The sequence below is a fragment of the Lampetra planeri genome, chromosome 41 (genome assembly GCF_965212315.1).
Source record: "Lampetra planeri chromosome 41, kcLamPlan1.2.h2, whole genome shotgun sequence".
NCBI classification, from domain to species: Eukaryota; Metazoa; Chordata; class Hyperoartia; order Petromyzontiformes; family Petromyzontidae; genus Lampetra; species Lampetra planeri.
This window is the reverse complement of record NC_136147.1, coordinates 9,725,834-9,740,654: the sequence shown is the minus strand read 5'-3', so window position 1 is coordinate 9,740,654 and position 14,821 is coordinate 9,725,834. Positions and strand designations below refer to the sequence as shown.

Below are 14,821 nucleotides of genomic sequence, written 5' to 3'. Positions count from 1 at the left end.
CCTCCGCCGCCACGGTGACGAGGCGACGCGCGTCACCACACCCTCATCGCTGCTGCCACCGCTCCTCCTGCTGCTGCTGCAGTCGTCTCTTCCATTGCCTCGCCGCTACTTCTCTTCCCTTCTTTCTCGGCCCCCCACTCCGGAGTTGGTTTTATCTCTCGTCAGCTGTTCTCGTCACCGTGACCTGCCCGTTTCCACTCGATTCTGTTTGCTTTAACAGCAGCAGCGGCAGTGGTGCGACCCCTGCCCTTTTCCTTCTCTGTGCATCTGTGGACGGTTGAATCTGTGCTCGGTGTTGTGACATGTTAGAGGATAGTGTCGCAGCCTTCCTTGAGCGGCCAGGTTTGTGGGAGGTTGACATCCGGAAAGCTTACCAGCTGAACGTCCCAAAGTTACCCTGTGGCCGCTCAGGAGTTTGTCCCAAGCGAGCAGCGGTTTGCTGCACGGTGGGCGTGTTTCCCCGGACGCTCGCGCTCCGTAGCTTAGCGGCACTCCACGGTAACTTTGTTATTATCTCAAAAAAGATGCAACCCAAACAACACCGATTTCGTTTTTACGACATACGTTTATGTCATCGGAACGGAGTTGGAAGAACAACTAAAACCAAATAACTTTTTACCAAGGCTCCCACAAGGCCATGCGGGAGGGCGTGTGGCACAGTTTTGCAACAGCTATCGTCGAGTGCGATTGTGTCGCTCCAGTTCTCTGCGGTGCTACGCCTCTCTAAAGAAAATTCACGCTAACCGCTGCGTGTTCTGAGATTCAGCGGTGAACGGGATAACCCCATCCTGCTACTCGCAGACGTCTCGGAACGGGAAAGGGTGAATTGCCATCTGTAAACGATGAGAAAACCTCTCATCGTCGCAACAGAAACATGTCCCTTGCCCACATTATTGGTGGTGGTCGAGGACACAAATTCCTGCAATGCAGTTTTTTTCTGAGCGAGTGGTTTTGCATAATGCACATGGGGGCTGCTTGTCCCGAGCTGCCACGAGTGAATGACATGAGGTTCCGTTGACGCAAGTTGCGATGGAGCCGGATTAAACAATCCGGCATTTGCCATGCCACACCGTCTCTAGAGCAAGTAGCGGAAGTCTTTGTGAGATATAAATGTGTGTGTGTATATAGTGAATGTATTCTATGGTATCGATCGTGAGTGAGGATTCAGACTTGTGCTAGGCAGCCCAGGATGCACGACGCGGCGCCGTGGCTGCAGCGTAAAGAGCTGGCGTGTGGTCATTCGGCCACCTCAAGATTTCTTTGACAGACACCGATTTAAAGAGACCACCGGCCGATAGCTTGATCTCCACGATCGCTCTCTCGTCATTTTTTATGCCCGGTTTTAACGACTCGCGCGTCTCTCAGCCTTGGCAGTCGATGTTTACACGCTCGCGGCTTAACGGCAGCGGAATGCCGCGGAAGTTTTGCTTAATTGGTACCTTTAGTGGACGTGAACGAGGGGGCCGCTTTCGTGTGTCTCGGAAAGTAAATGGCCATCGATTTCAGAGAAACCAAATTCAGTGGTTTTGCAGGTTTTTGTTGCCTTAATGCACCGCTTGGCAGATGCCAGCAATGATGATGATAATGATGGCAATGCATTAGTGTCGGGCAGCCGAGTGGTAGTCATGGGGCAGCTGAAGTGCCCTGGTGGTCGGCACTCAACTGCCGCTGGGCGATTCTCGGGTAGAGCTCCCGGTTGTGAATTCCCACAAACCGCCCGGTGATTTCCTGCGCAGGATTCTCCGGGAGCGCAACGTCGATTGCAAAGTGACCGTTGACAAGGCGTAGATATACGTGGATATTTACTCTTAAGCGTAGGCCATGGCTGCCCGTCACGTCGCCCTGGTTTAATGCACGGCGTCCTGGAGTGCGGAAAATTTTCCACGCTGTGCAAAATTAGTTTCCCGTGTGTCTATTATAAATGCGTTATTAATGCTCCAGCAATGAATATTGTAATGATGCGGAGACCCCCAAGCTTCCTTCATAATTCAACAAAAGTTATTCGGAGATTCTGCGTTCGCAGTGGTGCACACGCGCAGTTAACCAAAAAAACAACTCGACGAGTTCTGTGTCAAATAACACTGCGGCCTTAAAAGTACGAATTTTTAGCGGGTCACGTTTCGGGCACTTGGCCCTTTCTTGTGTGCTCATGAGGAAGGGCCATCGTCTGAAACGTTGCCTGTCAGGAATGTTATTGAGGCGCCACGGTGGCGAGGTCTTTACTCCGTCGCCCGGTTTCCAGGACGTTGTGGGTTCGATCCCGACCCTGACGCCTGCTGTATATTTGGAGTTTGCGTGTCTCTCTCCCCGTGTCACGTGGAGTTTTTTCCGGGTCCTCCGGTTTTTCCCTCCACATTTAGAAACGTGCGTTTAGAGAATTTGGCACTATAAATGTCCACATGATGAGCATCTTTGTTGAGATATCATTTATGGCCGGGTCACTTCTGAAAAAGAGCTGTATAGCACAGTGTGCCTTACCTGGTAAAATAAAAATTGTTTAGTTCATAGATTAGTTTAGTGTTGAGTTTTTGTGGCATTCTTTCATCGTTAGTATCGCCGATTCCTTCACAACCGTTGTGATTGACAACTGATCTTGGCCGCCTTGTGGCCAGGAGGTTGGAGCCATCGACGGTCAAGAGGTCAAATCTGGGGCACAGATACACTTAGCCCATCACCCCTCCATGCTCGGTAAAAAGTACCACTTGGTGAGATGTCCATAGCAGTTGATCTGCTCACAGATTGGATTTCGTTCTGGCAATTCTGTAATTTCGGCATCTTTCAGGCACCCACCTCACAAGAGCACTGAAACACTGTTGTTGTGTGGTTGCTGTTCTTGTGGAAACTGCTGTTGCTGAGGCTGCTGTAATCCTGCCTGTTGCTGAGCTTGCTGTGAATGTGGCTGTTGTGCTTGTGGGGATCGGTAGCGTCGCGGTTATCTCGCTGCGCTGCGAACCCGGCGACCCGACTTCGATTCCCGCTCGGCGGCCACCAACGCCAGTGAAGATTATCTGAACTGGTCATGGGCCTCCCCTAGGTCGACGCAGCCTCAAATGATTACCTGGTGCAGTGTGTAAACATCACCAATAGGGAGACAAAGGTGGTCGGGCGTGGTGCGGGCCGCTCACCCACCCACTTCCGCGTGTGCCGTGCCGGCCTTCATAGCTGACAGCACTTGCCCCCCGACGGTCTGTTTGGCTATACGTGGGGGGGATCTTTGTCTTGGCGCTGGGTGTAATCGTGGCTGCTGCCATGCTTGCGCGTGTGGCACCACAGTGAGCAGGTGCACAGCATGATGGAGCGCCAGCAGGATCACTTCCACCCGGACATGTTCGGGGACGTCCTGCGGCAGGCGAGCACCGCCGGGGACTTCAGAGCCTGCCCCGTGAGTCTTGCTCGCACGCACGCTCACACGCATGCTCACACGCACGCTCGCACACACGCTCGCACGCACGCTCGCACGCATGCTCGCACGCATGCTCGCACGCTCACACGCATGCTCACACGCACGCTCACACGCACGCTCACACGCACGCTCCCACGCACGCACGCTCATGCACAATCGCACGCACGCATGCTCACAGTCGACTCGCTCACCCGCGCTCGCAGTTACTCGCACGTGTGCACGGTCGCTCCCTCATTCTTAAGCGACAAAGACAAATATCCCCCGTGTAGCCTTAACAGGCTGTTGGGGGGGAAAGTGCTGTTAACGAGCACCTTTTGAAGGTGGCCGGCACCACGCACAGCCACCTTTGTCTCTCCCCCCAGTGCTGATGCTTGCATACACATCGCACAAGGTACTTATTGAACGTTGAGTCGACCTGGGGGATCCCCAGCACCAGTTAAAATATTCGCCAGTGTTATTGGGGATCGCGCAGTGTGTTAACCATGACACTCCCGCTGCCCGCACGTAGTTATTCACACCCACAACTTCACACTTGCACACACAAATCAAAGCAGAGGGCACAAGCAATATTTGCCCCATTCTAATATGCACCATGGACGTTAACTGTGGCAGGGAATCGAAGCGGGATCTCCGGGTTCAGAGGACAGTGCACAGCCAGCCACTGCACAACGTCTGTCTCCACGTCCCACGTGTGGCTCTGTGTGGAGAGCGGTGGCCCAGTGGTTAGCGCACTGTGCCACGAACCCAGCGACCCGAGTTCAATTCCCGCTCAACGGCCACCAACGCCAGTGATGATTGTGTGGACCGGCCTCGGGCCTCCCCTAGGTCGACTCAACCTTAAATGAGTATCTTGTACAATGTGCAAACATCATTACTGGGGAGACGAAGGTGGCTGGGCATGGTACTGGCCTCCCCACCTCTTTACGTGCCGTGCCAGTCTTCAAAGAATGTCTCTGACAGCACTTGTCCCAACAGTCTCTTCAAGGCTACACGGGGCATCTTTGTCTTTAAATATCGGTGGCACAGCTGTTCCTCCACGGCACTCCAATCCCATGGATAACATCAGTGCCAGTCTCTATCTTCACCTGCCCTGATCCTCCCATAGTTCAAATCAGCCTTAACCAAGCACCTATATATATAAAAAAAAATCAGCAGTGGAGAGACAAAGACAGCGTGCTCACTAACGAGCATGGTGTGCGAGGCTAAATGAAGGGGGGGGGATGTTCTGGCGCATTGTGACGATGACGGTGGCGCTACGGAGCCACGGAGCCGTATTGTGTCGAGTTATCCGGGGTGGGGGATCTTTGTCCTTTGATTGCCATTAAGCTGCAATGCTGTTTGTCAACGGTGAGTCGGCGCTTGTCGGTGTGATCTCTTCCCTCGCGTGCGGTTGTTTTCCCCACTCTCTACGGTTTCCTCCCACACGCACACTCCCCCCCCCCCCCCCAGTGAGAGTCGTTGTATGTCCCCGTTGGCATTCGTTGCATCGCAAACAAACCCCGAGCTGGCTGTGCTACGGCTGGTATGCGTGCGCACGCACGCACACACGGAGCACGCACGCACGCACACACGGAGCACGCACGCACACACGGAGCACGCACGCACACATACATACGCGCGAGCGCGGTTTCGCGCTCAGCGTGGGTGTCCCAGAAAAACGCAGCCGAGGCGCCAATTGTGAGCCTCACAAAAAAAATTAGTTCACAGGGAAAGGAATTACGCACGGTATGCAACTTCGACGTCGTCAATTATTCAGCGTCCCATCTTCGCAGAAGCAATCTGACAGAGGAGCCCGGGAGGTAGAGGACCTGTTTCAGATGTTTGGGACCGCGCACGATTTTGGCGCATCGAGGAGTATATTTCTACGTGTCTGGGAATGTGCACTTTTGGGTACTTTTCTTGCCCTCGGAGGTGATCCAATATCTGTTTCCAGTAACAATATCGGGACGAGAGCGGTGAGCCTGTGTGCGTTTGTCTGATTTGCCTTTTTCTTTGCTCTTTCACTTGGTAACGATTTCCATCAAAGTCATACGACGTTTTATATTGGTAGTCACACATTGGCCAAAGCACTGTGCCAGTGCCGTCGCGGTTACGGTTACCAGACTGGAACGGTGAACCGGCCCGGTGGCACGGTTAGTCGAGTGACCTGCTCGCAAGTTCAACTCCTGATTGGGTGGGGTTGACTCGACTCATCATTCCACGTTGTCAGAAAGTCAACAGTGGTCCTACGGAAGAGACTTGCCACTGCCATACTAACGTAGAATTCACACCACTGGACTGTAAACGGGAGAGATGAGCACCGTCTGAATATTCACGTGAGTAGGAAATCACTTCGACTTGCTTTGGTTTTGCACTGGGCGCCTCAATGCCACGAGATGAGACCTGGACAATCCGCCGAGCCCACTCCCGAGAGCTCTGGGTCGTAGGCATTTGCCACCGCTGGGGAGCTGAGGTACATACTGAGGGCCTGATCAGACTTGGTCACTAAGTCAAGACCAGGTCTCCCAAGGCGAAAGTTTAAGGACACGGGCAACATACACGCCTCGTGGCCAAGAATGAGAATTAATCCAAAGCACAAACGCATGACATTTAATCCTCACAGTCGTTCCCGCGTGCGTGCATGCATGCATACGCGTGTGTTTCTTTTAAGTCCATATTTCTGTTGCTGTGCCACATGAATGCCACTGTTGGGGCAGTATCTCAAAGGGCTCTCATCCGCCTAATTAGAGGACATTGATTGATCGATCGGCACGTGGCATCGATATGCAAGTCCTAGTTACGTTGAAGCCAAGGGCAGGGGCAAGGTCTGAATTTTACTGGGCTTGGGGCCATCGTGAGGCCACGGAGTGGAATTACGCGGCCGCCCCATGTGCGTTCAAGTAAAAGTTTACTTGTGTAACTCGTGTAACTCGTGGGGTTTTTGTTATGTTTCACGATAGACCTTTTGGGATTCACGTTTGGCTGTGTCGGGTTGTTGGAGGGTTTCACGACACATGTTTGGTCGGGTCATTAAATGGCCGAACCAATAAAATAAATTATGAAATCAAGTCAAAGTGTTTCCCTCCGCTAATGAGCAGTGACCTCTCTTGGCGGATCTGAACTAGTCCACGTTACCATGGCAGAGGGCCAGTGAGGAAAAATCACGTAGGGAGGCAGCTACACAAAATATAAACCGAAAAACAAAATGACAGCTTGCAGTGTTGGAAGTTTGTACAAATGTTTTCAGTTCTGCTTTCTCAAACCAAAGTTTATGGTAATTATAGACGTTGGCACATGTGTGTTTCTGTGTGTGCGCGTGTGAGTGTGTGTGAGTGTGTGCGCATGGTGGGAGCGGTAGTCCAGCGGTTAGCGCATTGCGCTACAAACCCGGCGACCCGAGTTCGATTGCCGCTCACGGCCAACACCAGTGACAATTATCTGGACCAGTCCCGGGCCTTCCCTAGGTCGACTCAGCCTCAAATGAGTACCTGGTGCGGTGTGTAAAAACATCGCCACTGGGGAGACAAAGGTGGCTGGCCACCCCCACCTCCTTTTTGTACCGTGCCATCCTTCATAGGTGCTCGCTAACAGCACTTGCCCCAAAAGTCTGTTAAGGCTGTATGGGAGATCTTTGTCTCTGTGCCCGTGTGTGTGTGTGTGTGAACTCTGGCTCATCAAGTCGTAGTTGTCCCGTAGAGGCAACGGATCGTTGTTGGCACACGCATTTGAACCGCCCTGTCCCTGCGTTCAACTCAATTGATGGTCCATGTTGCCTTATTAATAGCTGGGAGATTTAAAATAAGCGGATGTGAGTATGAATGGGCTAGAGCATGGGGGCGCCCGTGCGGTCTTAAAAATTCATATCTGTCACGAGCGGGGCTGACGTTAATGCGAATTGGATCAGCGCTGGTGCGTTCCAAGGTACTCATCCATTCCGCGATCGCATAAAGCGGAGAGCGATTGAGACCCAGGCCATCGCAGATGAATCTCTACATCGCGTCCCCTTTGTAAGGGGGACAATGAACATAGTGCAATCGTTTTGTTTACTATTGTGATTTTAGCTCCAAGGCAATGTAACACTGTAGTTTTATCGTGCGTGCCTACGTACAACGAGCTTGGCATCCTGTGGCGACAACATCGCGAAGCCAGTCTCGAATTGCGAGTTCCCGCCGCCGTCTCGCACAGAGGGACACGGTGCAGGCTCGGCCTTGCGGGCACGCCGGGGTATTGACGTGAAGATGTTTATCCTGTCAGAAGCCCCTGTGAGCGCGGACGCCAGGGACATGGTGAGGCTTGGGGCACGAAGATAGATTGTTGATTCCCCCTCCCCCCCCGCGTGGGTTTCGTTGCTGTGCTTGGCCGTGCCTCGCTCGGGGCCTCGTGTTGTTGCGAGGTTTCGCATGCGGTGCTCTGTCGCATCGCTTGATGCTGTCCAGGTGCTGCAGATTTAAGCTCCCCTACATTCATCCGTTTGTTCTTTCCGTTTAATAACAATAACACATTTTGAATGCGATTGACGATGTGGGCGTGTTCCGCGAATCCAGAGCGTGTCCGTGTATGTTTAACGTAGACGATGGAAATGGCTCCGTTCTCGTCACGCCATGAGAATCGTGGTGAGAGGCAGGGCTCGCTGAGAGGAAGTCGGCTCGGAGGGCCGGGTAGGACACGTCTCGTAAGAAGAGAGGAAAAAGCAAATGGGAGAAGGAAGGCGACGAACATGGAAGCACCAGGGCAGAGTGCGGGGAGGCAGATGAAGAGAGAGAGGAGGCAGCTTTGAGTGGTGAGGCCAGGACGTAAGGGAGCGTGAAGGGGAGGGGATGACCCAGGACAGGGATGGGATGAGCGTGAGCAGCAGGGAGACAGCAGAGCCCACGTGAGTGGAGAAAATGCCAGGAAGAGGAAGAAGTCACGACCGGGGAAGCATCGTCTGAGAAGTCGTATGGCTAGCGGAGCATGATCTCACCTCGTCAGGGAGTGAACTCCGAAGATGGCACCGTGTGACTGCTTCTCGAGTTAGGCCTATGCTCCCGTGCGCGAGAGGGCGGCAGTCCGTCGACTTCACAGTGGTCAACCACCCCCCGGCAGTCGCCTCGCCCCCACCTCCCGCCTTGCCATTAAACTCATACATTTAATTTTCGCACTTACCACAGCGCTGTGCCAAATGAATTGTAAATACGTTTCACGGGAATAGTTTTTTATCAATAAGAGGGATTTCTTTGGGGTAAGATCGTGTAAATGTCAATGTGTCGCCTAATGTGTCAACCTCAGCCAATTAGTCAGGTTTGTCATGTAAACAGAACGTGCCAATTAGTTACTAGTTCAGCACACCGGTGTGTTGGAGAGGAAACCCACTGCAACATTTACAAGTCGTGTACGATTTTTGGCCTCATCAGGCGACAGCCAGAATCGCGGAGAAATCCTCCTGCTTTTTGTTTGCGTGTCCGTGAGGGGCCCGGCTACCACCATCCATCTCGCTGTTGCTGGAGAGCGCTTGTTCTGATTGCACGTGGCTGCCTTGAGTACAATCTACAATTGTTGTACACAACGCGTGAACCACCTGGAGTTTTGTTTTATCCTCTTCCCATTGGGATATTGTTGCTGATGTCTCCTGAGACGACAAATGGGCAGTCTCGACGGGAAGCTGATGGGAAAACCTGCCTCTGGTGGTGTCTGTGGACGAGTAGAGTGGTGGACTAGAGTCTGGTGGTGTCTGTGTGGACGAGTAGAGTGGTGGACTAGTCTCTGGTGGTGTCTGTGTGGACGAGTAGAGTGGTGAACTAGAGTCTGGTGGTGTCTGTGTGGACGAGTAGAGTGGTGGACTAGTCTCTGGTGGTGTCTGTGTGGACGAGTAGAGTGGTGGACTAGAGTCTGGTGGTGTCTGTGGACGAGTAGAGTGGTGGACTAGTCTCTGGTGGTGTCTGTGTGGACGAGTAGAGTGGTGGACTAGAGTCTGGTGGTGTCTGTGGACGAGTAGAGTGGTGGACTAGTCTCTGGTGGTGTTTGTGTGGACGAGTAGAGTGGTGGACTAGAGTCTGGTGGTGTCTGTGTGGACGAGTAGAGTGGTGGACTAGAGTCTGGTGGTGTCTGTGGACGAGTAGAGTGGTGGACTAGCGTCTGGTGGTGTCTGTGTGGACGAGTACAGGGGTGGACTAGCGTCTGGTGGTGTCTGTGGACGAGTAGAGTGGTGGACTAGCGTCTGGTGGTGTCTGTGTGGACGAGTACAGGGGTGGACTAGCGTCTGGTGGTGTCTGTGGACGAGTAGAGTGGTGGACTAGAGTCTGGTGGTGCCTGTGTGGACGAGTAGAGTGGTGGACTAGTCTCTGGTGGTGTCTGTGGACGAGTAGAGTGGTGGACTAGAGTCTGGTGGTGTCTGTGTGGACGAGTAGAGTGGTGGACTAGTCTCTGGTGGTGTCTGTGGACGAGTAGAGTGGTGGACGAGTGTCTGGTGGTGTCTGTGTGGACGAGTAGAGTGGTGGACTAGTCTCTGGTGGTGTCTGTGGACGAGTAGAGTGGTGGACTAGAGTCTGGTGGTGTCTGTGTGGACGAGTAGAGTGGTGGACTAGTCTCTGGTGGTGTCTGTGGACGAGTAGAGTGGTGGACTAGAGTCTGGTGGTGTCTGTGTGGACGAGTAGAGTGGTGGACTAGTCTCTGGTGGTGTCTGTGGACGAGTAGAGTGGTGGACGAGTGTCTGGTGGTGTCTGTGTGGACGAGTAGAGTGGTGGACTAGTCTCTGGTGGTGTCTGTGGACGAGTAGAGTGGTGGACTAGAGTCTGGTGGTGTCTGTGTGGACGAGTAGAGTGGTGGACTAGTCTCTGGTGGTGTCTGTGGACGAGTAGAGTGGTGGACTAGAGTCTGGTGGTGTCTGTGTGGACGAGTAGAGTGGTGGACTAGAGTCTGGTGGTGTCTGTGTGGACGAGTAGAGTGGTGGACTAGAGTCTGGTGGTGTCTGTGGACGAGTAGAGTGGTGGACTAGTCTCTGGTGGTGTCTGTGTGGACGAGTAGAGTGGTGGACGAGTGTCTGGTGGTGTCTGTGTGGACGAGTAGAGTGGTGGACTAGTCTCTGGTGGTGTCTGTGGACGAGTAGAGTGGTGGACGAGTGTCTGGTGGTGTCTGTGTGGACGAGTAGAGTGGTGGACGAGTGTCTGGTGGTGTCTGTGTGGACGAGTAGAGTGGTGGACTAGAGTCTGGTGGTGTCTGTGTGGACGAGTAGAGTGGTGGACTAGAGTCTGGTGGTGTCTGTGTGGACGAGTAGAGTGGTGGACTGTCTCTGGTGGTGTCTGTGTGGACGAGTAGAGTGGTGGACTAGCGTCTGGTGGTGTCTGTGTGGATGAGTAGAGTGGTGGACTAGCCTCTGGTGGTGTCTGTGTGGACGAGTAGTGGTGGACTAGCGTCTGGTGGTGTCTGTGTGGATGAGTAGAGTGGTGGACGAGTGTCTGGTGGTGTCTGTGTGGACGAGTCGAGTGGTGGACTGTCTCTGGTGGTGTCTGTGTGGACGAGTAGAGTGGTGGACTGTCTCTGGTGGTGTCTGTGTGGACGAGTAGAGTGGTGGACGAGTGTCTGGTGGTGTCTGTGTGGACGAGTAGAGTGGTGGACGAGTGTCTGGTGGTGTCTGTGTGGACGAGTAGAGTGGTGGACTAGAGTCTGGTGGTGTCTGTGTGGACGAGTAGAGTGGTGGACGAGTGTCTGGTGGTGTCTGTGTGGACGAGTAGAGTGGTGGACGAGTGTCTGGTGGTGTCTGTGTGGACGAGTAGAGTGGTGGACGAGTGTCTGGTGGTGTCTGTGTGGACGAGTAGAGTGGTGGACGAGTGTCTGGTGGTGTCTGTGTGGACGAGTAGAGTGGTGGACTAGAGTCTGGTGGTGTCTGTGTGGACGAGTAGAGTGGTGGACGAGTGTCTGGTGGTGTCTGTGTGGACGAGTAGAGTGGTGGACGAGTGTCTGGTGGTGTCTGTGTGGACGAGTAGAGTGGTGGACGAGTGTCTGGTGGTGTCTGTGTGGACGAGTAGAGTGGTGGACTAGCGTCTGGTGGTGTCTGTGTGGATGAGTAGAGTGGTGGACGAGTGTCTGGTGGTGTCTGTGTGGACGAGTAGAGTGGTGGACTAGTCTCTGGTGGTGTCTGTGTGGAGGAGTAGTGGTGGACTAGCGTCTGGTGGTGTCTGTGTGGACGAGTCGAGTGGTGGACTAGTCTCTGGTGGTGTCTGTGTGGACGAGTAGAGTGGTGGACTAGAGTCTGGTGGTGTATGTGTGGACGAGTCGAGTGGTGGACTAGAGTCTGGTGGTGTCTGTGTGGACGAGTAGAGTGGTGGACTAGTCTCTGGTGGTGTCTGTGTGGACGAGTAGAGTGGTGGACTAGTCTCTGGTGGTGTCTGTGTGGACGAGTAGAGTGGTGGACTAGAGTCTGGTGGTGTCTGTGTGGACGAGTAGAGTGGTGGACTAGAGTCTGGTGGTGTCTGTGTGGACGAGTAGAGTGGTGGACTAGAGTCTGGTGGTGTCTGTGTGGACGAGTAGAGTGGTGGACTAGTCTCTGGTGGTGTCTGTGTGGACGAGTAGAGTGGTGGACTAGTCTCTGGTGGTGTCTGTGTGGAGGAGTAGTGGTGGACTAGCGTCTGGTGGTGTCTGTGTGGACGAGTCGAGTGGTGGACTAGTCTCTGGTGGTGTCTGTGTGGACGAGTAGAGTGGTGGACGAGTGTCTGGTGGTGTCTGTGTGGACGAGTAGAGTGGTGGACTAGTCTCTGGTGGTGTCTGTGTGGAGGAGTAGTGGTGGACTAGCGTCTGGTGGTGTCTGTGTGGACGAGTCGAGTGGTGGACTAGTCTCTGGTGGTGTCTGTGTGGACGAGTAGAGTGGTGGACTAGAGTCTGGTGGTGTCTGTGTGGACGAGTAGAGTGGTGGACGAGTGTCTGGTGGTGTCTGTGTGGACGAGTAGAGTGGTGGACTAGTCTCTGGTGGTGTCTGTGTGGAGGAGTAGTGGTGGACTAGCGTCTGGTGGTGTCTGTGTGGACGAGTCGAGTGGTGGACTAGTCTCTGGTGGTGTCTGTGTGGACGAGTAGAGTGGTGGACTAGAGTCTGGTGGTGTATGTGTGGACGAGTCGAGTGGTGGACTAGAGTCTGGTGGTGTCTGTGGACAAGTAGAGTGGTGGACGAGTGTCTGGTGGTGTCTGTGTGGACGAGTCGAGTGGTGGACTAGTCTCTGGTGGTGTCTGTGTGGACGAGTAGAGTGGTGGACTAGAGTCTGGTGGTGTCTGTGTGGACGAGTAGAGTGGTGGACGAGTGTCTGGTGGTGTCTCTGTGGACGAGTAGAGTGGTGGACGAGTGTCTGGTGGTGTCTGTGTGGACGAGTCGAGTGGTGGACTAGTCTCTGGTGGTGTCTGTGTGGACGAGTAGAGTGGTAGACTAGAGTCTGGTGGTGTCTGTGTGGACGAGTAGAGTGGTGGACTGTGTCTGGAGGTGTCTGTGTGGACGAGTAGAGTGGTGGACTAGCGTCTGGTGGTATCTGTGTGGACGAGTAGAGTGGTGGACTAGCATCTGGTGGTGTCTGTGTGGACGTGTACAGGGGTGGACTAGAGTCTGGTGGTGTCTGTGTGGACGAGTAGAGACTGTAGAGTGGTGGACTAGTGTCTGTTTCTGTAGGCGAGTAGACCGCAGCGTTCTCTCAGCGTTGTGTAGCTGGCCACAGTGGGATCCGTGCCAGAGCCCTGGCACGGATCCCACTGTAAGTGTCGAGTCAAGGTTGCGACAGAGGAGGCTGCTGCTGCTGCCGTGAGCATCCCGTGCGCCGGCTCTCGCGGCAGTCGCGACTCGTCACACACCGACCAGGCAGGTTTGATTGAGGTCACGGTACCCACGCTCTGCCCCACCACAGCGCAGCCGCGTGGCGATTGGGTATCGTGTAGTGGCCAGTCCGGTGCCACGCTGGCCCCGTTTTAGCACTTGGGCCGACCGTGGAATTTTTGCGGCCACCCGTGCCGTTTTCTCTTCAATGCTTGCGAAAGAAGGCAATGATGGTGCCTTGACGCCACGGTCAAATTCGCAAATACAAACGTTCATAACTTCTATCATGAACCGGTGATCTATACGCACGCACGCACGTTTGTACATCCATTTCTTCTTCAGAGCTGCTTTTTGTGTTCAGTTTGGTGTCCTTCCCCCGCACCTCTGATTAGCACGGTTGGCTACGTGCGGCGCGAAACAATGTTTCCACACACACATGCGTAGACGGGAACTCATTGATTACAATGTACAATTACACTCCTAATGACCCCTGGCACCCACACATTCTCCAACTCCCTCCCCACAGCCATCCATGCAGCCCCCCCCGTTCCTATCCAGGTCCCCCAGCGCCTTCCCTTGTTTTATTATTCATGGCCACCTCTCCCTCTCGAATAAAAGTGTCCCGCCGTTGAGCTGTCATTTGTGGCTACGTTGCTTCTGATAAATAAGCGAATACCTCGGTGATCTTGACCCTGGTAAGATTCCAAAGCAATAGTTTTAATTGTGTATATTTGTAAGTTATTTGTTTACCTTTCCTATACTCTGCGCTCCCGTCGTATTTTTGTATTGTTTGTCGTTGTCACGTTCTGCCGTGCTCTTATTGGACAACTGTGAAAAAAAATCGCTTTACAGCACCTCGGATGCCTCCTGCACTCTATAAATAGATCCGATTCGCATTCGGAGACGCGGGCGTGGGTCCGCACGCCGCCGTGTAAATTCCACGGCGTACTCTGCTGCTGCTTCTGCTGCTGCTGCAGCGTCGTCGCCGCCGCGGCGCGGGCAGCTCTGCGCACGGCCAATTGGTCAAAGCTAGCGCCGGGCTGCTACGACGGGAGAGACCGCCGTGCTCGCGCTGGCTCGCCCCCTCTCCCGCTTGCGCCCGCGAGTGCAACGCGGATCCGCCAGCGTGCGGCGTTTCAACACCGCCACCCCCCGCCCCGCTCCGCTTTGAAAAATGCGCGCGCGGGTGTCTGATATTAATTGAACGCGCTGCGTATAACTTAAAAATCCGGCCCATTGATTTTCCTGTAAGCCCGTTACGAGCGCGGCTGCTGACTCGGGGCTTTGAGAGGTGATGTGTGCTAAATGAACACGTAGTCAAAGTGATTTTCCCTCCCCCCCCCCCTGTGTCTCGCCCGCACATTCGCATCATTCGTACGCCCTAATTCGAATTAAATCGCCACCGTAAATCACCGTGCCCACTGCCGTAAAGATGTAATAACTTGTCACTATTACTTAGCTGCGGTCCGCTATTAATGCATCCTTAAATGGTGTGCGGGCGCCCCGGCGCTGTAAATATTGTTGTTGTCGTCGTCGTCTTCTTCGCACGGTGTAGTATCGCCGCTCGGCGTTGCCGTTGTCCCCGACAACAGCGGCGGAGGTTCCGGCGTCCCCGGACGGCGCGCCGAGCGTTCGTTTGCTCGCTTGGCGCCGCGCGCTCGCCGCTTCATTTA

At 54.0% G+C, this 14,821-nt stretch overlaps 1 protein-coding gene across 10 annotated transcripts in view; it reads left to right on the top strand.

Moving 5' to 3' along the window:
- The window catches only part of LOC144732195 (uncharacterized), a 243,426-nt gene that overhangs the window by 182,819 nt on the left and 45,786 nt on the right, over positions 1-14,821 (top strand). For all 10 annotated transcript variants that reach the window (XM_078613557.1, XM_078613566.1, XM_078613558.1 and 7 more), the window contains one exon: positions 3,274-3,382. In XM_078613557.1, coding sequence (XP_078469683.1) covers positions 3,274-3,382 — 109 coding nt within the window. The remainder of the gene's footprint in view (positions 1-3,273; positions 3,383-14,821) is intronic.